This window comes from Vigna radiata, chromosome 5 (assembly GCF_000741045.1).
Source record: "Vigna radiata var. radiata cultivar VC1973A chromosome 5, Vradiata_ver6, whole genome shotgun sequence".
Taxonomy (NCBI): Eukaryota; Viridiplantae; Streptophyta; class Magnoliopsida; order Fabales; family Fabaceae; genus Vigna; species Vigna radiata.
The window spans coordinates 36,365,706-36,388,702 of NC_028355.1; the positions used below are offsets into that span (position 1 = coordinate 36,365,706).

General features: G+C 33.5%; 2 protein-coding genes and 1 pseudogene across 4 annotated transcripts; 2 read left to right on the plus strand and 1 right to left on the minus strand.

Annotated features, from left to right (window-relative positions):
* The first annotated feature begins 162 nt into the window (after positions 1-162).
* Positions 163-6,456, plus strand: LOC111241713 (annotated as a pseudogene).
* Positions 6,457-7,736: 1,280 nt separating this feature from the next.
* LOC106760981 (protein yippee-like At5g53940) lies at positions 7,737-16,326 on the minus strand. The gene is made up of 5 exons (XM_014644442.2): positions 16,131-16,326; positions 14,865-14,908; positions 8,824-8,932; positions 8,465-8,520; positions 7,737-8,113 (listed from the first exon to the last, which is right to left on the minus strand). Exons 1-5 carry the CDS (start codon positions 16,224-16,226, stop codon positions 8,029-8,031), a joined length of 390 nt encoding a protein of 129 aa, XP_014499928.1. The 5' UTR covers positions 16,227-16,326; the 3' UTR covers positions 7,737-8,028.
* A 4,646-nt stretch (positions 16,327-20,972) lies between these two features.
* Positions 20,973-22,272, plus strand: LOC106761146 (50S ribosomal protein L7/L12). Of its 3 annotated transcripts, none has more exons than XM_022781611.1 (3): positions 20,973-21,114; positions 21,198-21,269; positions 21,443-22,272. In XM_022781611.1, the coding sequence occupies exons 2-3, from the start codon at positions 21,214-21,216 to the stop codon at positions 22,038-22,040; spliced, it is 654 nt and encodes a 217-aa protein (XP_022637332.1). In that variant the 5' UTR covers positions 20,973-21,114; positions 21,198-21,213; the 3' UTR covers positions 22,041-22,272. The 3 variants fall into 3 exon arrangements, with proteins under 3 accessions (XP_022637332.1, XP_022637331.1, XP_014500147.1); XM_022781610.1 differs by having other exon boundaries at positions 21,206-21,269; XM_014644661.2 differs by lacking the exon at positions 21,198-21,269 and having other exon boundaries at positions 20,976-21,114; positions 21,302-22,272.
* The last annotated feature ends 725 nt before the right edge of the window (positions 22,273-22,997 follow it).

Here is a 22,997-nt window from a genome sequence, read left to right on the forward strand (position 1 = left end):
TTTTTTTTCTTCTTCTTTTTTATTCTTTCTTTTTAATTCTTTTTTGAAAACAATATAGAAAATAAAATAAAAAACTAATAATAACAAAAAAACTAAGCCAGACACCAAATAGCAAACAAAATAAAATTAAAATTAAAATTAAAATAAAATAGGACAAAACTAAAAACAAGTCCTATTATTTAGTCACCCGGACAAAATTGGGTGTTGACATTGTGCTAGATGAAAGATGGAAGAAAGCTATGGACGAGGAGATAAGCTCAATTGAAAAAAATGAAACGTGAGAGCTGACAGATTTACCCACGAGTGTTCGACCAATTGGTATAAAGTGGGTATATAAAAAGAAAATTAATGTAGAAGGAGAGGTGAAGCACTATAAAGCCCAACTTGTGGTGAAGGGCTATAAACAATAGAAGGGGATTGACTATGAAGTATTCGCTCCAGTGACAAGGATGGAAACAATTTGGCTACTATTTTCACTAGCCGCTCAACAAGGATGGAAGATTCAGCAGATGGACGTGAAGTCTGCAATTTTTAAATGATTTTCTTGAAGAGGAGGTATATGTATAGCAACCTCTCGGTTACATGAGAAAGGGTGAAGAAAAGAAGGTGTTGAAGTTGAAGAAGATGTTGTATGGTCTGAAGCAAGCTCCTCGAGCATGAAATGAAAGAATTGGTTCATATTTCAAGAAGAATGGTTATGAGCAATGTCCGCATGAACATGCTCTATACCTAAAGAAGCACAAAACAGGTATGTTGATTATTGCTCTCTATGCAGATGATTTGATTTTCATGGGAAGCAAAGCTGAACTAGTTGAAGAATTTAAAGAAGTGATGAAGAGAGAGTTCGAAATGACCAATCTAGGCATGATGAAATATTTTTTGGGTCTGGAGGTCAATCAAAGCTCAACAGAGATTTTCGTGTCTCAAAAAAAGTATGCTGAAGATATACTGAAAAAGGCAAAGATGATCAAGTGTAATCCGGTTTCTACTACAATGGAAGTTGGCATTAAGTTATCAAAAAATGGAGAAGGAGATTGTGTTGATGCATGTAGATATCAAAGCTTGATTGGGAGTCTCAAGTACTTAACAACCACAAGACCAGACCTTATGCTGAGTGTGGGAGTCACAAGTCGTTTTATGGAAGAGCCAAGATATTCTCATTGGAAAGCATTAAAGCGAATATTAAGGTATGTAAAGGGAATTATGTCTTTCGGATTATGGTATACTAAGTCGGATAATTATCGGCTTAGTAGGTATTCAGACAGCGACTGGTGTAGAGATGTGGATGACCGGAAGAGTACAACTAGCTATGTCTTCTTTATGGGAGATACAACATTTACTTGGCTCTCAAAGAAACAACCTATTGTTGTACTATCAACGTGTGAGGCTGAATATGTTGCAACATCTTGGAGTGTACGACATGCAATATGCCTGAGAAACCTGTTGAAGAATTTGGAAATAATGCAAGAAGAAAAAGTGTTGATCCGAGTAGATAGTAGATCAACAATTGAATTAGCAAAGAACCCAGTTAATCACGAGAAGAGCAAACATATTGATGTCCGTTTTCATTTCATCCGAGAAAAGGTGAAGGAAGGGAGTGTGGAATTTGAACACGTTGAAAGCAAAAAAAAAAATGTTGATATATTCACGAAGCCATTACCTACAGCGTCATTTCAGGAATTAAGAAAGTTGATCGGGATGAAGGAAGGATGATTTTAAAGTTTATGAGAGAGTTTTGTTGAATAAAATTTAAAATATTAAGATTTATTGTTGCGCGTTTTACGCAACGTTAGAAAATAGTGATAAATATTATATAGTATTTATTTGAAGTTGTTATTGTTATTTTGAAAAGGTCTACTGCCTCCCTGTTATGTTAGCGGCTATTTAAAGCCATTTTATATGAATGAAAAAGTACTCCTACAATTTATCAGGAAAATATATTAGAGTGGAGTATATTTGTTTATTAGAGTGAGAGAGAAATATTTGTGGCACAAGGTTCAATCTTGAACTAATCCTTACTTTCTAGAAATTCCTTTTCAGGATGATTCTCTCCCCAAGTAACATTCCACTAATTTTGATGACCTCTACAACCACAATTTCATTGTTCTGTTTTCACAATTTCATTGTTATGTTTCTTTTGTTGTTGTGAAATAATTTTTTTATTGTTGTTTCAAACCTTGTTCTCTTATCAATACAAAAACACCCTATAATTCTTTCTACTCTAACACTGTTACATTAGTGCTTTCTTTGACTCCATGGACTCCACGACTGAGAATGCACGCTTGAAGGAATTGCAAAATGAGGTGAAAAAGTGGAGGATCTACATCGTTTATCGATAACAGTGGAGAAGCTCGAAGTAACTCTTGTAGTTCAATCTAAATAGCAAGTCAAGAAGATGGACCAAATCTAAATAGTGTTGCAGCATTTGTTAGAAAATGTGTCTCAATATGTTGGAAGTTCAACGAACTCAGGTTCCGCAGCGAGGGTTGCTCCGATCACCAGGCTCCTATGACAAAGGACATTTTGTTGGGTTTCCCTCATTTTGGTGGTTCTACACAAGTGTTAGAGTGGATATTTAAAGCAGACAAGTTCTTTAAATATTATAACACCCCATATGCAGATCGTGTGGAAATTGCTTCAATGCATTTTGAGAAGGAGGTGGTACCATGGTTTTAAATGTTATAAAAGATGGAAGCAGTAATTACTTGGACAACTTTAAACTGCGCTTTGAAGTCTCAATTTGGACCTTCACTATTTGATTATCCAATGGTAGATCTTTTCAAGTTGCAGCAACATGGCTTTGTATTAGATTATTACTTAAAATTCATGGCGTTGGCGAATAGATAATCGTAAGGCTTGACAGAAGAAGTTGTTTTCAACTGTTTTATTATTGGTTTAAATGTTGACATTAAACAGGATGTAGTAGTCATGACCCCAATAACTTTGTTGAGAATCGTGGCTTTGGCCAAACTATATGAGAAAAAATATTCAAATATAACCAAGTCATCACCCTCATACTCCACCAGATTCACAACATCCTCAGCCTCCTCAACCCCCTACAACTTATCATCCAAAAATAGACTCAAACAACCTTTATCTAAGGTCAAATCAACTATACCACCGTAATTACTCATACCACCGGGTCCACAACTAAAAATCTTGACAATATCAAGAGGATAAGCCTTACTAAAATGCAATTGAGACATGAAAAAGGTTTATGCTATTTTTGTGATGAAAAACTTTCATTCAACCATAAGTATCCTAATAGACAATGTTTTGTGTTGCAACTTGGTGAAGAAGAACGAGAAGGGGAAGAACCACCAGATGATACAATAGAATAGGATACATCAAACATGGATGCCCATCACCTATCCTTGAATGCTTTAAAAGGCGGTTTGGGAGTAGGGACCATCAAATTCAAGACACTTTGTCACTCACTGTGTTAATTGATGGAGGAAGTTCGATAATTTTCTTAAGCAAAGGGTGGCAAAGTTCTTGAAACTTCCATTTGTTGAAGCTCCACAGTTTCGAGTCATGATAGGTAATGGAAATTATACAAAGTCAGAGAAATTGATTCAAGACTTAAAATTACAAGCTCAGAGCAATGTCTTTTAGTTATCCACGTTTTTGTTTCCAATTTCTGGTGCAGACCTCATATTGGGTGCTAATTGGCTCAAAACCATTGGGCCTCACTTAGGAGATTATGAGACATTTCAAATTAAGTTTTTACAAGGTAGAAAATTCAGTACATTACAAGGTGTCAATGATAATATTCCTAATACAACCTAGTTACATCACATAAGGAGTATGGTTCAAGAAGACGTTATTTCTTCTCCCTTGCTTGAAATTCCTATTGAAATGGAACCAGAATTTGCACTTTTGCTACATACATACAGTTTAGTGTTCAACAACCCTTTTGGTCTACTGTTACCTCGGTCTCATGTCCATCATATTCCATTCCATTGTTAGAAGGCTCCAACTCTGTTAAAGTCAGACCTTATAGGTATCCTCATAGTCAGAAGAAAGAAATTGAAAAGTTGGTGGAAAACATGTTAAAGGAAGGCATCATTCAACCAAACAGTAGTCCTTTCTATTCTCCAATCATCTTAGTCAAGAAGGAAGATGGTTCTAGGAAGGTATATTCTAACTATAAGGATTTAAATGTTATTACAACTAAGGATAATTTTCCAATCCCATTAGATGAGTTGATTGACGAGCTTTATAGAGCTTGCTATTTTTCTAAGCTAGATTAAGGATCGGGTTACTACTAAATTCTGTTGAAACTTAAAGATAGGCATATAAGGATTTAAATGTTATTACAACTAAGGATAGTTTTCCAATCCCATTAGATGAGTTGATTGACGAGCTTTATAAAGCTTACTATTTTTCTAAGCTAGATTTAGGATCGGGTTACTACCAAATTCTGTTGAAACTTAAGGATAGGCATAAGACTGCATTCAAAACACACCAAGGTTTATATGAGTGGGTCATGTCTTTTGCATTGTCCAATGCGCTGACAACCTTCTAAAGTCTCGTGAATTAGATATTTATCAGCTTGTTGAAGAGATTTATACCAGTATTTTTTTATGACATACTAGTATATAGTGTAAACTGGAAGGATCACTTGCAACACCTTGAAAGGGTGCTTAACATTCTTAAGGATAATCATCTCTTTGCAAAATTTTCTAAATGTACTTTTGGAGTCCAACAAATAAACTATTTAGGTTACACATTATCTGGTGATGGTATGGCTATAGATATTGAAAAGTTAGAAGTTGTAAGGAACTAGACTAGACCTTCATATCTGAAATAGTTAAGAGGATTTTTGGGATTGACGAGTTATTATAGGCACATCGTAAAGGGTTATGACAATATTATTGCTCCTTTAATAGTTCTATTGAAGAAAGATACTTTTAAATGGAATGATACCACTGAGCAAGCATCACAACTTTAAAGACAACTTTAACTATTGTCCATGTGCTAGAATTTCTTAATTTTGTTGAACTAGTTATTTTGGAAATAGATGCATCAAAGTCGGGAACATGAGTTGTTTTAAGTCAGCACAAACATCCAATAGCATATTTCTCAAAAAAATTGTCACCTAGAATGCAGAAACAGTCAGCCTACAGAAGAGAGTTTTATGTCATCGTTGAATCCTTGGCCAAATTCAAACATTATCTACTAGGCCACAAGTTCATCATTAAAACATATAAGAAAAGTTTGAAAGAGCTACTGGATCAGACATTATAGACTCCTGAACAACAATAATGACTGCCTAAATTCCTTGGATATGATTTCACTATCCAATACTTTCCAAGAAAAGAAAATATACTTATGGATGCGTTATCCAAAAGCCTTGCAATGGCATGGTTTGAACCGGTGAACTCTTGGTTAAAAACAAGTGGCAGATGCAACAAAAAATGACGAGGCATTATTACATAAATACCAGAATTGTGTTAATAATGCAGGCAAATTTGAGAAATATACATTGTACAAAGATGGAATTGTAAAAAAAGGGAAAATTATGGTGCTTAATGACCATACATTAATCAACATGGTCCTGGCTCAATTTCATACATCTAAGGTTCGTGGACATGTTGGTATCAGAAAATTTATCAAAGAATGTGTCATATGTCAACAAGCAAAAGTCAATCAATCTTTGTTAGTGGGCCTCCTTCAACCACTTCTTATTCCTAATCTTATTTGGGAAGATATTGTAATGGATGTTATAGCCAATTTACCTTTGTCACATGATCACTCGAATATAATGGTGGTGATAAATAAGCTATCCAAATTTTCCCATTTCATTACATTAAAGCCTGAATTTAACAGTAAGGTTGTAGCTGAAGCTTTCATCCGTAACATTGTCAAATTGTATGATTTTCCCAAGTCAATTGTTTTTTACAGAGATAAGGTGTTTAATAGTTCCTTTTGGACACAATTATTCAATTCACAAGGCACTAAATTAGCAATGATCTCTTCATTTCACCTAATAGTCTAACAAATAAATAGAAAATCTCAATAAAACTTTAGAGATGTATCTACGATGTTATGTATTTGATCATCCTAAGAATTGGTTTGAGATGCTTCCGTAGGCACAATATTGGTACAATTATGCATTCCACCATAGTATGGGCATATCCCCCTATCAAGCTGTTTATGGTAAGCCTCCATCATCACTTATCTAGTATGAATACAATGAAGAGGATCCACCAGCATTACAGGAGAGTCTGAAATCGCGTGATGCTTTGTTAAACAAGTTGAAGGTCAAACTGCATCACTTTCATAATTACATGAAGAACAAGTAGATAAAAAGAGAAGAGAGGTTAGCGATATTTGTTGTTTGTTGGGCATGTTCTACCCAGACCGTTAACAGACCACCCATTAATGTCCAGTCTCACGTCCGAGATGTATATATTTCAGCATGAAAGGCGTGTATTGAAAGTCTCACATCGACTAGAGATAAGATCAATTTATAATATATATATATATATATATATATATATATATATATATGGATGCAAACATCATCTTACATACTAGTTGAGTTAGGTTTAAAGTTCACTTCTTAACACTTCAGAAGTGGGGGACTTAGCTTTGGTTAAGCTTCAACCTTACAAACAACATTTTGTGGTGTTACGAAAGAACCAGAAATTAAGTTTGAGATATTTTGGTCTTTGGAAAGATTGGACAAGTTGCTTTCAAACTATTGTTTCTTGAATCAAAAAAGATACATCATGTTTTCCATACCTCCTTACTAAAAATAATTCATGGAAATCAAAAGCAACAATACCTATGATTACCCCTTATTACAAGAGATTTTGGACCTCTAATACAACAAATCAACATCTTAGACTCACGAACAACTGTGGAGGAAAGTTAAACAAAGACTAGTGCAATCCTTAGAAGATTTGGAAGAAATACAACAATCTTACTCAAATTTCAACTTTGAGGACAAAGTTGTTAAATAGGGGAATATTGTAACATGCGTTGGAGAATTCGACAACAGTAATAGCCACGTGGCAAGTAATGCAAAGAATAATGACTTGAATAAAAGTGCATCTATGAAGAGAGAGCATAAATTTGAGAGAATTCATTCAATGAAACATGTGTGTGGTATGGTATGATTTGCCTCTCTGCTGACTATTCTCTCTATCCTCTTTTCTTGACCTAACCCTTTCTTCGTAGAAATTCCTTTTCAGGAATGATGATTCTGATGACCTCTGCAACCATTATCTCATTGCTCTGTTTCTTTTATTGTTGTGAAATAATTTTTTATTGTTGTTTGAGACCTTGTTCTTTTATTAATAAAAAACACCCTATCATTATTCCTACTCTGTTACATTGTGCATCCGATTAAAAGTGTAACTCAACTACTATTAAACTAGGTGCTACTTTTTATTTTTTACGCACGTCTATATTAGTTTAATTCTTTTAAATGTAATTAAATTCAAATTGAATCAATTAAAAGTTTCTTGACAAATTTTATAAAGTTGACTGATTTAAATCTCACTTATGTCAACCTCCATTCAACTTGATTCTATTTTACAAATATATTAAGGGACATTTACTTAATAGAGTATTAATTTAAATTACAAATATTTGATTTTAAGTTTGGATTTTTTTTCTCTCTCTTTCTTATAATGAATTTTGATGTTCACTCCTTAACTATTTTTTTTATAATCTAGTGTCTTATCTTTTTAATCATTCCAACCAAATGATCAAGCTACTTTTTCTTCAGAGAAAAATTCAAACAAGTTCATTACTAAAATATAATGTCTTTTAAAAGGTCTATACTAATTCATTCCAAGTATTTTGCAGCAAACCTAAAACTACCATTTCAATGTTTCATCTTTTTCTTTCTCCACAGTTCATACACCATTGGCAACTCTCATTTCATATACCACACGTAAATAAATAAATTAGAAAAAAAAAAAGAAAAAAAGAGAGACTTCCCTGATCTTGAACATTTTTCAAGGGTCACCTTTATTGTTAATCATATACAGAACAAGTCCAGCAGCATATCTTTTAAGCCTCGTCACCATCACTCACACAGACACGACTATCGATGTAGAATTCAGTAGAGAACTCAACTTCATCAACTATCCTTCCTCTGTTGTATTCACACACACAATGAACGAAGTTAGTATAAACACCGTAACAAAAAAAAAGTGCAACCAAATTCCCTTCACCAATAAGCAAAAGCCAATGGAAAGATATTTGAAATTGAATTTTATTTTTATCCAAAACTTTAATACGTTTTTATTCTAAATGATTTTGTTTCAATGTCAACTAAAAATACGTTTGACATGTAAAAAAAGTTAATGTGATTAAATTAAAAGAATTATATCTATTCATTTTTAAAATTTAAAAATAAAAATATATCAAATTTTTTGACAGAAACAAATTTCAGAATTCAAAGTCTAAAACAATATTTAACCGATAAAAATTTACATGTTAGTACCTTTCAAGAACAAACTTCCCTTCTTTATACTTTTGACTCTTCTCGTGTGCAAATTCCTGGAAGAAAATAGTAAATGTTATAAAGTTTAGTGACAAGCTAACAACCAGCTTGAACTAAACAATGAGGGTTGATAGATAATATTATATATAACATCAACCAGTCACAAACAAAATGATTCAGTTTGTAGACTATTACAATAACTCTCTCATATCAGCAATAATTTATAAGTAGATAACATTGTACAATTCATTTTAGAGTAATGGTGTGTTGTCATGAAACTATCTCTCTATGTATTAAAAATCCTGGGCCACTGATTCCTGATTACGTGAAATCCAGAGAGGGGAAGAGAAGAGTATTACGTATTTCCAGCCAATTATTTGACCACAACAACAGCAAAAGATATCTGCCACAGTATGTAATCCTGAAAGCATCATCCTTTCTTCTGGTGCTCCGAGTGTGAAGTTGACACTGGATCATAGTCCCGAAACATAAGCAAACATATCATCAGTATAGATTATTCAGGTCTAGCGGTATTTTCAACTAATAATGAGAAACTAAATATCCCCAAACTTTATTTATAATGCAAACAGCAAGTAGGTTTATAGATTTCATCTAACCAAAGAGAGCAGGTTAGATATAAAGTTGTTAGTAAGAAAATAACATGTCAAATAAGATGATAGGTTCTTTTAATCAAAAACCTATAGGAAACACGCGAAACACACACCAAACAATCACCCAGAACTGGACAACCTCACTTTATTGCAAACAAGAATCAAGAAAGGGACTCAGAGAGCTTAACCTCTCCCCACAGAACTCAAAAGAGTTCGAGCACAATGAATAAGACTCTAAAACTAACTCTCCCAAAGCATCCCAAACCCCTTTTATACAGACTTCTTCCTAATTGCTTTGACAGTTAGGATGTGAAACATTTTTCCTTTTCCTATATACAAGTAGTTTCCTAACATAAGACCACGGTAAAACAGTGCAAATTGTGCGTCTTCTCTGTCAAATAATTTTTGGCTGCTTGCCTTCTTCTATTGTATTCTTTTCTCTAAATAACAAACATTAAATTACAGTTCCAAATGACAATTAAATATAATTTCTTATCTGTATAAGCTAAAAACTGAAATATAAAAATATGAACTATTAGACCTAATGATGAAATTGATTGCCACAAAGCCTATTGGTAACAAAAGGATATACTCAAATAGATGGACTCGACTACAATGATACTTTTTCTTTGATGACCAAAATGACCACTATGAGACTTTTCCTTACCATGGTAATTATGTCACTGGTTCCTTCATCAATTAGATATTAATAATGTTTTTTTGTATGGTGATCTAGAAGAGGAGGTCTGCATGAAGCAACCTCCCGGATATGTTGCTCAGGAGGAGTCTAGTTTGGTTTGTAAGTTACATTGATCTCTCTATGGTCTCAAGCAATCTCCTTACGCATGGTTCGGAAAGTTCAGCCACATTGTTCAATCCTTTGGGCAGATCACTTTGTTTTCTATTGTCACACCGCCCTTGGAAAGTGTGTGTACTTATTAATGTACGTTGATGATATAGGGATCACAGGAAATAATGCTATTAAAATCTATCAGTTAAAGAAACACTTATGTCATCATTTTTAGATTAAGAATCTTGAAAGTCTAAAATATTTTCTAGGCATAAAGGTAGCCCAATCAAAGGAAGGAGTTGTCGTCTTTCAAAGAAAATATGCTCTTGACATCCTTAAAGAGACAGGTATGGGGGATTGTAAACCAATGGACTGCCCCATGAACCCAAATAAAAAATTAATGGCAGATCAAGAAGTTTTGTCTGATCCAAAACGGTATAGAAGATAGGTTGGAAAACTTATTTATCTTACGATAACTAAACCAGATTTGTCCTTCGTAGTTGGTGTTATAAGTCAATTCATGCAAAATCCTTGATTAATGTTGTTATTCATATTCCAAGGTATATTAAAAAGGCTCCTAAACAGGGACTACTTTATGAAGATAAAGAGAATACCCAAGTTTGTATAAAACTTTCCTCGTATTATTAAAGGATTATCAATTAATTTAATTTTTCCTTTTCACTTAAGTATTTCACACCTTGTTATTTTTAGGGAATAGAAGTCAGAACTCCTTAAAGAATGGTTCCCTTCTTTTAACCCAAAGTAATATCTTCGTGATCTCCTACACCAATCTAATATATTTGAAGCTAAGTCTACTTCTGTGGTCCCTAACTACAAATTATCAAAAGAAGGTTTTGATTTTCTTCTTGATGCAACTTCATACAAATCTATTGTTGGTGCTCTTCAATATGCTACTATAACTTGTCCTAAAATCAATTACGCTTTGAATAAAGCAACTCAATTTATGGCTCAACCTCTTGAATCTCATTGGACTAATGTAAAAGGGATCCCTCTATATGTTAAAGGTACTCTTCTACATGTTCTTCATCTCACTCTCTATGACCTCTGTCTCTCCTATTCCCTAACAAGTTTTTTGTAATCTAGACTGAGGTACTAACGTAATGATCAAATGTCAACCTCTAGTGCTGTCATATTTCTTTCGATAAAATTTCATTTTCGGGTGGCTTAATGAAAAAGTTGTGGTAAGGTCTACTACAAAAGTGAAGTATCTCATTCTTGCTCAAACAACTGCTGAAATTCTATGGATTCAAATTCTTCTTAAAGAACTTGGCATATGACATGGTTCTCCTACCATCTACTATGATAATCACACTACCACTGGTTTGAGCTCATAATCGTGCTCTTCATTCCAGAACCAAGCAGATGGAAGTTAATTTCTTCGTTGTTCATAGAAGATTCTATCCAAGTGTCTATATGTTCAACATATTTCAACTCAATTGCAATGGGTTGATGTTATTTCCAAACCTCTATCTCCTACACGTTTCATGTTTATTCAGTACAAACTCAATGTGGTTGCCCAGAATGAGTTGCTGACGGGGTGTTAGTGTTGTATCAAGTTTATTATAGTTGCTGTTTATAGTTGTTTTGTTATGTTTCTTTTCTTTTTCTATCTAAACAGAACCCTTTGTATGTAACTTTTCATTAATAGAAATTACATTTTAAGTTTATCTTTTCTTCTCTCTTTAGAACTCTAATAAGTAAAAACATCCAGGAAATATTTATCAATGATCCGTGAGTAAACCACAAATAAATATGTCACTACTTTCAGCCCAAACTTGAACGCAATAGGTTTTCAAGGCAATCTAGGTTTGTGACTTATCAAAGTGTTCTTGAAAATTACTTAAATGGTATGTAAAGGGAGTCCTCTCTTTGTACTCTAATTCACAAAATTCTTTAATAAGTACAATATTGGCATCCACAAAATTCCCCCATCAATATTGTCCATTTGTTTCTCCCCTCTGACTACCAACAATGTGATCTTATACAAAGGACGTACTTATCTTCAATTAGAAAGAGAACTACCAATATAAATGCAATGTAATGTTATTGGTTGTCCTATTGTTTAAAAGCAAGAGTAGCAATACCTATTCTTATTACCAACAATCAAAACTTCTATTAGTCAGTACTCGCCACATGGATTTTGAAGCATTTTCAATGCATTCAAACATGTACACAATTTTCCAATCAAAGGACAATACTAGAATTCAAACCATGAAAATTGCTCCTGAAGTTCAATTTTACCAAGTAATATAACTATACAAGGGTTGAACTCACATAAAGACTTTGAAGGCTATGAATATCTTAAAACATGTTTTGCTAATTATATTACCCAGTTGAATTCTTTCAAAACATAAATTTAAACTTATCTTGTAATGCCAAATACTATGCAAAAAAAAAAAAAATCTAAAAGATAGTGAAATTTCTGTGTTACAATGTTGGAATTTATAATTTTGAAATGTTAATTGTTAAGGTATAGACAAGTTCTCATATGATTCGATGAAAGTATAAGCATGAGAGTCTTGCCATCATGATTATGATGAAAACAAATAATACTATGTTTTGTTGTGTCTAACATTGTTATTTAGTGTGGAACAGGTGATATAAGTCTATAAGACAAAGACTAGACTAAGTCTAAGCACTAATAACATGCATAAGAAATTTAGACAAAGTTTTCAAGGAAAGAGTAGACTAGAGATAGCAGTCTACAAAGAAGAGTAGAGACAATCTACATGAAGTGATAGGTTTCCAATTAAGAAACCTAATCAATACTCACTCTAACACACAGAAATGATTCAAGAACTGTGTATAACCTTCACTATTATTATTATTATACAGTGAAAGAATACAAGAATAGAAGCAATTATGGGAGCCTAACCTCCCCCAACAGGAATAACAGATCCTGTTTAGAATACACCAAGAATCAAAAGGTAAGTCCCAGCAATTAACACCTATCTATTTATACAAGCCCAACCCGGCACACTTTCTAACTGTCAAGACAATTAGATTAACTAACTCTCAGTCTCCTATCATGAAGTGTCGGACATTTGCCAAGAGTAGACAGAATCTACATGAAGCACCAGATGCACTCGAAATGTAGTCTAAGTCAAGAGAAGCACTAGAGAAGGACTACCAAACCAAGTCAAGAGAAGCAATACATGAAGACATGCATAAAGCGTCAAAAGAAGTCTAAATGCAAGTGAAGAAAACAGACGCTTCGCAAAGAGTAGACAAAGCTTTGAACAAGACACAAGTAGACAAAGCTAACACATGAATATTACAAGACACAATCATAATACGAAGAACATCTAAAAGTCATGCAAGTTCAGTCACATCCCCAAGAAGACTTTGACACAACAGACCTACATTTTTCTCAATTTGGTACTGTGAGAAACACGGAAGAGAATTTGATAAAGGAGTCCCATGCTAATCATGTTGAGTATCACACATGTTAAGTTTAAAGATAGTCTGCTAAATGACTTGGAGAGAGGGCTAAACTTGTAAATCCTTCACTTTTGTGAAGCTATTATCAAGTGTGTGTGTGTGTGTGTGTGTTTTTATTTTGTGAACTATTCTCTAGTGCAAATAGTGCATATATTTTATATCCTTTCATTGAGAGTTTCCTTGTAAACACTTTAAGCAACCTTTGCTGTATTCTCTTGGGAAGATAAAGGGTTACTTAGGAGTGACTGAGTTAGAAGTAATAGTGAATACTTGAAACCTTTACTATTTAGTGGAATCTTTTACGGTTGGTAAGGAGTATTACACGTGGCCCAAGGTGAATAAGTATAAAACATAGTGTTTATTTTCTATTACTCGTGTACAAGCCCTCCTTTGTGAAAATATTTCTGAACATATTCCAAAACTATTAGCCAATACCTGATTGGTGTCTAATAGATATCGTGTTGTGAAAAGTTTTACAAAGTGTTTTTCAAGTTCCATTCAACCCTCTTTCAAACCATTTATTTCATTGAGAATAAGCTCAATTGTACACATTCTCTTCCATTGGTTTAATTTAAGTTTATTAGAAATTCATATATTTTGTGTGTTCCACATCTTATTCATGAACTATCGACAATTGTGTAGTTTTAAATAAGTTTTAACCCAGGACCAGTAGAAACTGTGTTAGAGTGTGTGGCTGCTGGTACTGGCACTCCTCTTTTAAAATTATAACTAATGCAGTGCAATAAGTTGAAATATGAGGGCTATTGACCCATGTACAGAAAAGGAGAGAAAAGTAGAACAGGTCTGTCAGTAGAGAGAGAAGGAGAAGCAAAAAATGGAAGGAGAATGGAAATATAATGAAGTCAAAGAGTGCAGATATCCCATGGAGGAGCTAGATGCCAAACAGACTAGACAGCTGGCGATAGAATTTGGGGGGATAGAATTAGAGAATCATAATGATAATGATGAGAGAAATCAAAGGGGGAAGGGCCAGAAGGACGAATATGCATTAGTCCTTAGCATCTATTCCTTTTCTACTTTTTATTTTCAGTTTTCTCCATTCCTCTATGATTGATTTTGATATAGTTCGGGCAGTTTACTATTTCTACTTTTAATTTCTAGTTTTCAAGAGAAAGCTTTTGCACTGAAATGTGCTGAACTGCATTTCTTCTAGAGTTCTGGTTGACTACTATCGTGAGTTTTAGTTTCTATCAAAAAGCCTCAGTGATAAATAGTTTTCAAAGATGTGATGCACTACCATTAAATCCAGTTAATATGGTAAAAAAAAGCGGAGGATTTCAAGTATAGAACAATTTAGTACTCATGATAAATTACATAATACAATTTCAATAGAGCTTTGACTTTTGCACAACAAGCAGAAGAACTCAGAACATGTTGCAGGAAATTTTAATCTAGCAATAAAAAATGAGTATCAGGCATGACATCTTATCAGTAATCATACACGACACAGTACGGTCATTACCTTTAATTTCTTAGTCACCAATGGATTATCTAAGAAAAACTTAAATATACTCACACGTTATTGAATAGGTATGCTTTTCCCCTCCGGCAATGAAACGACTGAAAGAAGGGTCACAGAAGACTAATATGAGAAGTAATTTAAGAATCCATCAAAGCATTTGGAAACTTAGAGCATTATATTGGCAAAAACCAAGCAAAAACAGATGTACAGACATTATGCATTACTTTCAAAGTAATACATTTAGCGTTTTATCTTTTCCCAAATCTCAAACTATATGTGAGGAATATATTTAATTGAATGAAACATGACTTTATGAATATCATGGAAAGAAACCACCACAGAATAAGAAGGATACAAGGTATCAAAAGTAATCACGCAAGAAAGCAGTCCAAATTTACAAGGGCAGATTGTGAGTTCCCCCTAAAACTTGGTACAAGAACATCTACTGTATATTCCTTGGATAATTAGTTTATGAACTCATCGTTCAGACAGATTAGGCCCCCTTGAGTATTTTACAAAGTACATCATTAATGGAAAAACTACCCGTGTCATCACAGTTCAACTATTTGAAAAGCACAAGGATTGAACTGAATAATATAAAGGACTCATGCAGCAAAGCGCATATTATCCATCAGGATTTGTTGCCAACGTATCCATCGGAAATTCTTTTCCAGTAAGAATAGATGAGCAACTGTGCGATCCACATTCAATCCAAAGGCAATTTATTGGCCTTTTTCATTAATCAGATGAGCCAGTGTATAAGTTTGAAATTTTTTTTTTAATTCTTCACTGGATGCAGCAGGGGATGCAAAACGGGAATGCTTACAGGGGAGAAGGATAATAGCAAAGAGTATTCATAAAGGGTACAAAGGCTAAGATCCAAAAATACGGTAGTTCTCTAGAAAACCTGAGTTCAGAAAAAAGCACAAACTTTGCATTCAGATAGAGTAAGAAACACAACAATAAGCCAAGAATAAAACACAAAAAAATCCAATAAACATCCCCCACACCGAAATACATTGCTGACCCGGATTTCAAAATTGCATAAACGATCTCAAATTTAACTAACAAATCTACCAACACAAAATTCTTATATTAACAATAACCTAACTCAATTCAGATACTCTGATCCAGCTTCAATCATGGTACAACCTATGGTTACAGTTCAATGGGGCAAGTTGTGTTCATATTCCACATATGAAAACGTCCATAAATGACTAACTGTTTCTCAAAATTGAATATGCCCTAAAGGGTAGTGTTCTTCATTCACAAACAGATTGAAAAATATAATCAAAGCAAGTATAAGGTTAGGTAAAGTACCCTTGAAATGAGATCATCTGCAAGGGCCAAGTGAGTACTACAAAACTTGCATCTATAAGACCTTCCCTCAAGCTCCATCACAAAGAATCTACCCATATTCTTTCTGCTTTCTCTGTTGTTTTCTTGTGTCACCACCGTCACTTGCTTCTATTGCTCATAGCGGTTCATGGGAACAGAATACAAGTGCCTCTTTCTCTGGAAACTGGCTCTTCAAAGGGACACGTGTTGGTCTTCCTGCTCCCAGAAAATATTAATATTAATTTTAATGTTAATATTAATATTATTTTTTCTCAATTAATTAATATCACTTAATATTAATATTATTCACGTGGACACTCTATTATTAACTATTTAAACGATATTATAAACAAAAATTAAATTAAACATAAATTATGAAAATTAAAACTACATTGAATATTAAATTTATAAATTAAACAAAGTAGTTAAAAAATATTATAAACCTAAAATTATTATAAGTAAATGTGATTAGTTTTGAGAATGACTTAGGATTAACTTTGTGTTGTGGCAATCTTTTACTAACCATGATGATGATGTTAGATTTGGTTATCAAAGTAATTCTTTGACGGTGGTCCTGTTCCCTCCACGGTTTTGAATATTTCTTCCTTCTAAACGTTGAATTTTCTTTGTTTTCTACTCCTCCCAAATTAAAGATTATTATTGTACACATGATATTACATGACTTTAATTTTATTTATTTTATATGTTGAATAAAAAAATATAATTTCAAGTATGATCTAGTATCTAATCTAGTCTGGTATAAATATTAGAAAACAGATACTAGACATATTATCTTATTGTCCATACCTGTTTTAAGGACACATATGCATAGTGTTCTTTTTAAACGTAGGATTTCTATAATGTGGATTTATCGTACTAACCCAGCGTACTCATCTTTCTATGTCACACATTTGCATAATGTTCTTTTGTTTTTCTTCTGTAAATGTCCATATACCTTTATTTTTATGACATTTATCCACATTTATGGTCTTTATTCTAGATTGTTTGGTTGCTTTCCTGCAAACACTATTCTTTTAAAAGAGAAATGATGGAGGTGAAAGATATCTTGCAGCAGCAATTTTAAATTGAGTTATTTGTTTGTTAGCTAACGAAAGGGTTTGTTTTCTGCTTAATCATTTTTTCTGCCACTTGTTTTTACTCAGCTCTAATACCAAATTTGAGAACGTGAGTTTATAAACAAATATACACTACATATTAAATAAATATATAAAAGAGTTAATTAGATAAGTCTAAAAATATATTAATTAATAAGTTTAGTAATATATATTAGATGAGTTTGTTTTTATACAAATTACATGGATTAAAAAAGTTTGTCAATATATTAATCGAGTCTTGCAATACACATCACACTACTTTGTTTATATATCGATTACATGTGAAAACGATATTTGATCTTACTATTTTATATTACTTAATATCATTCGGTACACTTGTCGAAGTCTTAACAAGTTTTTGGCGCCATTATCGAGGACTCGTGGTATAACTATTCTATTTATGTGATTCTTAATTAATTAGACTTTATCTTTCTAAAATAAAAAAGAAAAAAATATATATATCTCATACTTGTTTTTATTTTTTGGACTAATTTTATGCTCTAGTGCAGTGTTCTTTAGTATATACAGGATAAAATATGTTCCAGGAGCATAATATCATCAGGACCTCTCTTTTTAAGTTTGGAAGTAGAGAAGACTGCGAGTAGTAGATAAAGAAAATAGATAATAAAGAAAGCAGATAAGAAAAGAGAATTGGTTCATCAACACCCTGATGTGAAAAGTGATGAACCCAAACCTAGCACACTAGTGAAATTCAAGAATAGGTTATGGGTTGTCAAGACTATCAAAGCAAACAGAGTTCTTGAAATTGAGGCTCCTTATTCTAGAAGAGTAAAATTGGTGACAAGAAAATTGTCGAGATTTTGTGGGTGTCATGAAGGAAGGAAGAATGCCAACATCAAAAATCCAGATTGAGCTTAATTGGGTCAAGCTAGTGATGTTAAAGAAGCGCTTGCTGGGAGGCAACCCAGTTTCTGACTTTTTCTTTTTAATTGATTATTTGTGTGGTTTGGATTTTTTTTTTTTGTGTTTGAGTTTTTTTAGGTTATATGTTGTTTCTAATAGCAGTAATGACAACATCTACTGAGGGATGCTAGGAGGACTCAAATATCAGCATCTACTCATGGATGTTGTTGTGATAAGAATGAGGAATAATAGCATCTACTGATGGATGTTATGTGCTTAGACATCTACTGATGGGTGTATTGATAGTGTCTAGTGATGGATGTTGGAAGATACATATTAGCATCTACTAATGGATGCTGATACTGATGAAAAAGGTTTGCACCTACTGATGGGTGCTAGAAGAGTTTGGGTTAGACTTGTGACGTAAAACAAGCGCTACCTAAGAGGCAACAAGTTGATTGAGTTTATCTTTATTTGTTTGTTTTGATTCTGTTCTAGTTGCACTTTAGGGGTTTGAGTGTTAAATGTGTGAGTGAGGTGAGTAAAATTGCATGAGATTCGAAAATTTGAGAGTTAAAGTTGAGAGGCATTGGTCAAGAACACTTAGAGCAAGCTAGGAAGAAGGAGAATTGAGGTCGCGATCACCGCTCAGCGGTAACCTGACGCTGAGCGCTGCTACTGCAAAATGGGTTTCTGGTTTTTAAAACATTGGGCTTAGTGTGGGTTGGCCCATTAAGCTTTTTTTAAACCCTAGGGCACGTTTTGGTCGCCACTTTCAGTCTTCATTCTTCTCAAGCACTCTCCTCACTTTTCCCTTCACCCCATTCATAAAAACCCTTTCTCCATCATTTTTGCACCACTTCTTCATCCAAGTTTAGAGTTTTGCGAGAGCACAACAGTTTGAGGTTTATTCCTTCACGCTCATTGAGCATCTTGCACACATTTGAGCATCTCTACCCAAGTAAGTACATACATTTTACATTCTAGGTTTTGAGAGCATGAATTTGTACGAAAATGGTTGTCTAAACATGATTCTTTAGGGTTTTTTATGTTTGTGCATAATTGGTTGAAAATGTCACTGTTTAGACCAATTAGTATGTATGATTAAGGTTTGGAATTGGAAAAATTGCATGTGGGTAGAGATTAGAAGCCAACTAGGGTTGTTTTTCAAAAACTGAATTGATACTGCTCAATGCCAATTATTGTTGAGTACGACTACTGCAGCTGCTGGAATTTATGTTTTTTTAGTGCAGGTGACACTGAGGGACCTTGTTTTGCCCTCAACAATGATAGGAAAGTATGTTTGGAGGTTGTTTTGGATTTACTAATGCTTAAGAATGCTTTTTGAGGTTTTATGAATTGTATTTGATGTAGGGGTGACCTCCTCATCAGAGAAGAGAATCAAGACCATGGGACACAAGAGGAAGGAGCTGGAGCGTGTCTATTCTAACAAGTTCCTCTCACGAAAGCATGAACAACACTTCCAAATTGTCCAAGATCGAAGGCTAGTGGAGCTGAAGCTCCAGCTATGGAATAGTGTGTTGAAGATGATGATTATGAAGATGCAGAAGAAGGAGAAGAAGAAGAAGAGGAGGAAGACTCTGATGATAGCATGGGATGAGAAACTGAGATAGCATCTACTTATGGATGCTATCAGCACTAGAGCAAAATTTTTCTTATCTTTTGTTTTGAACTTATTTGCTCAAAGGATAAAAGGGTTGGCTCACTGGCTCACTTAAATACAGTTTTTTTTTTTAAATAAAAAAATTATAAACTTTTTATAATTTAAATCTAAACAAATTTCAGTTCTAAATTTCACTTCTAACATGAGTGTTTAATTATTTTTGAAAATAGGGAACTTAAATAATTATTTCAAGCAAAAAAAAATAATAAATATTTTTTTATAAAATTAAAATTAAATTTTAATAAAATAAAATTAGGTAGGTGGGTTGGTGGACCAACCCAGCCCACCACGGGTTCAACTCGCATTAGCCGAGTTTAAATGAGCCGGGTTGAAATCTGATCCGCATAAAAGATACAATTTTTTCAAACCCAGCACAACTCAAACCCGTGGTGGGTCAGATTGACCTGCAGATTGTGACCCATTTTGACAACTCTAGAAGAAATGGAACAATGAAGAAATGGGAAGGAGGTGCATTCAAGGAATTTGTAGAACATGGTTAAGAGTTATTAGTGATTAGAATATCGTTTAAATTTGTTCATACTTAAATAAATAAAGGATAATATGTCAAATGGAAGATGCAAGGTGAGATGGAAGGAACAACACTCTTAAAAATGTTATTCTAAGTATTCTAATTTTGAAATAATCCATTTTTATTTTCAAATTTTGTATTATCAAATAATTATTAAGGTTACTAACAAGTGTTTAAGTAGAAAAAAATAATGTTAAAATTAAAGCTTTGAAAAGATGTTTTTAATATTTTAATTCCTAACATTTTTTAAAATGAATTTAAGGGTTTGAAAAGATATCTTTAAAAAAATTAATTTCATTATTTTTGATACATGTGTAATATTATTATTAGTTCCCAAATATCCAAACAACATTTTTTAAATTCAGAGACTAAAAAGAAGCCATTTTTAATTTGAAAGAGTAAATATAAAAGTAACCAAAACTTGAGGGAATAGAGACATATTTTAGCCTATATAAAATACCTATAAATAAAATAATATTTTAATATTATATTAAAATACCTGTAATATTATTGTTTTAAAAATATTATTTTATTATTTTTTTCAGTTGATTATATATGAACATTTTTTTAAAAAGTTATTGGACTTAAAGAGGCCCACAAAATGCCAAAACTAAACCCTAATATGACCCAACCCACTAATTTGTAGCTCGGTATCGAACAGACAACATAGAAAGGAAAAGGGAGAGCAGTGAGATCGATCAAATGCGAACGTCGAAACGCTGAAAATCTGACAAGAGAGAAACAGTGAGCAACCGAATTGTTACTGTTACCCAGGTGCGTTCTGCTTCAATTTCACCTAGAGACAAACAATTCTAATGTCGTTTTTTGCTTTTTTTAATATTGTCCAACCTTGCTAGTGAACTAGGTTCGAGGATGTGGTATCCGAACAGGACCAAGAGTCGAATAATGTTTCAAAAATCTCTACAAACGTAAGTTTCAGTTCTGTTTTTTCTGCTTTCAGGGTGAATTCTTTTATTGGATTAGGCGAACCCGATGGGTGTTAAACGCGATTGATTTTCCATTCTGAGAGACTGTATCAGAATCAGTTGAGAATGAGTTTGCTTTCAAGAATAAGGCATTATTTACCCCATGGTTTGTGTAGGCGAACTTTTCAGCCAACAGTAGTGCGGTTTAACTTTAGTAAGATAAATGCTTTTTCGAGAAATTTTGGTCAGCCTGCAAGGAAAGAGGAGGAGGATGTAGAAGAAGTGGAAATTGACCAAAGAAGTCTTCCAGCTGATTTTGATCCTTCTACATTTGATCCCGATGATCATCGAGGTCCTCCATCAGAAAGAGTTTTCAGGCTTGTTGATGAAATTGCATCTCTTACAGTAGCTGAAGCTGCAGAATTGGGTCTTGTTCTGATGAAGAAAATGGGAGTGAAGGAGATGCCTAATGTGGGATTTATGAAAGCAGGAGCGGGAAATTTGGCTGGGATGGCAGCGAAAGCACCAGCTGAGGCCAAGGAGGAGCAAAAGCCGGAAAAAACTGTGTTTGAATTGAAATTGGAGTCCTACGAAGCGGCTTCTAAAATCAAAATCATCAAGGAGGTCCGGGGCTTTACTGATTTAGGTTTGAAGGAAGCGAAGGATTTGGTGGAGAAAACACCTTCTGTTATAAAGAAAGGTGTTTCAAAAGAAGAAGGGGAGAAGATAATGGAGAAACTGAAAGCTCTTGGTGCCAAAGTTGTTATGGAATGATGTATGTTGTTTCATTTTAGCTGTCTGAAATTTATAAAATTTCATAATGATGGCCGAGGACACTGCAAAATTTTGCTGGTGCTGTGTTAATTTTTAGAATGAACTGGAATTTGATTTTATGCAGCTTTGCAACATTATTGTTCTGTTCCCTCTTAATGGAATAATTGTTGTATTTCTACGTACGATACTCATTAACATTACTTTTTATAAATAAATTAGTGTTCTCTAGACCTTTCCGTGTGTCAATTGAATTTTGTTGCAGTTACTAGCCACGGACACTTGCAATCTTTGAACTTTTGAACCTTCACATTTGGACCATAAATGAGAATCATCAACCAAGGAAAACCTTATCTGAATTGAGTTTAGATAAACAGTACACAGGTTTATGTACGTCAGGTTTTCAGTTTGAAGGACTGAAGTAGCTGTAAAAGGTAAAGTTGACAAACAAGTTAATCTCGTTTGATTTTGATTTCAACATTAGTTTTACTATCTGCATGTTCGATTTAAAGTTGTAAAATTGAGCGTTCTAATGTATGAACCATTTATGAAATTTTTGTTGCTATTAATGCTTTTAATCCAAAATGCATAACTTTGTGTTGAAGAAGTCACTAAAGTGGGAGTTGCACTAACAAACTAAGTATGCAAATAAACTTTAGCCAAATTCAAGTTTACAAACTTTAATCCTATCATAACCTTAATTAAGTTCCTATTGAATATGTGCTTATGATTTGATAAACATTTGAATTTTGGGTGCATTAATCCTAATACTTCTCCCATTTTCTCCAGAACCAAGGTAATGAGTAACTGGATTATGAGTAGTTTTAGATAAACAGTTTAATTAGACTCTTCTATTGATAAACAATTTAAATTTAGGCCACATTTGGAAAACCATTATGTCTAAGTTGCTTTGTAGTCGAGGAAGTCAAGTTGTTGAACTGTTTCATAGACTTTAGGAGC

Excerpts from the sequence above, each read along its gene's own strand:
- LOC106760981 (XM_014644442.2), bottom strand. The coding sequence starts at position 16,226 with ATGGGTAGATTCTTTGTGATGGAGCTTGAGGGAAGGTCTTATAGATGC. Across the intron at positions 8,521-8,823 it reads AAATAATTGGCTGGAAATAC|GAATTTGCACACGAGAAGAG; the intron begins GTAATACTCTTC and ends ATTTTCTTCCAG. Across the intron at positions 8,114-8,464 it reads GGGAAGTTTGTTCTTGAAAG|AGGAAGGATAGTTGATGAAG; the intron begins GTACTAACATGT and ends TGAATACAACAG.
- LOC106761146 (XM_022781611.1), top strand. The coding sequence starts at position 21,214 with ATGTGGTATCCGAACAGGACCAAGAGTCGAATAATGTTTCAAAAATCT. Across the intron at positions 21,270-21,442 it reads TTTCAAAAATCTCTACAAAC|GCGAACTTTTCAGCCAACAG; the intron begins GTAAGTTTCAGT and ends TGGTTTGTGTAG.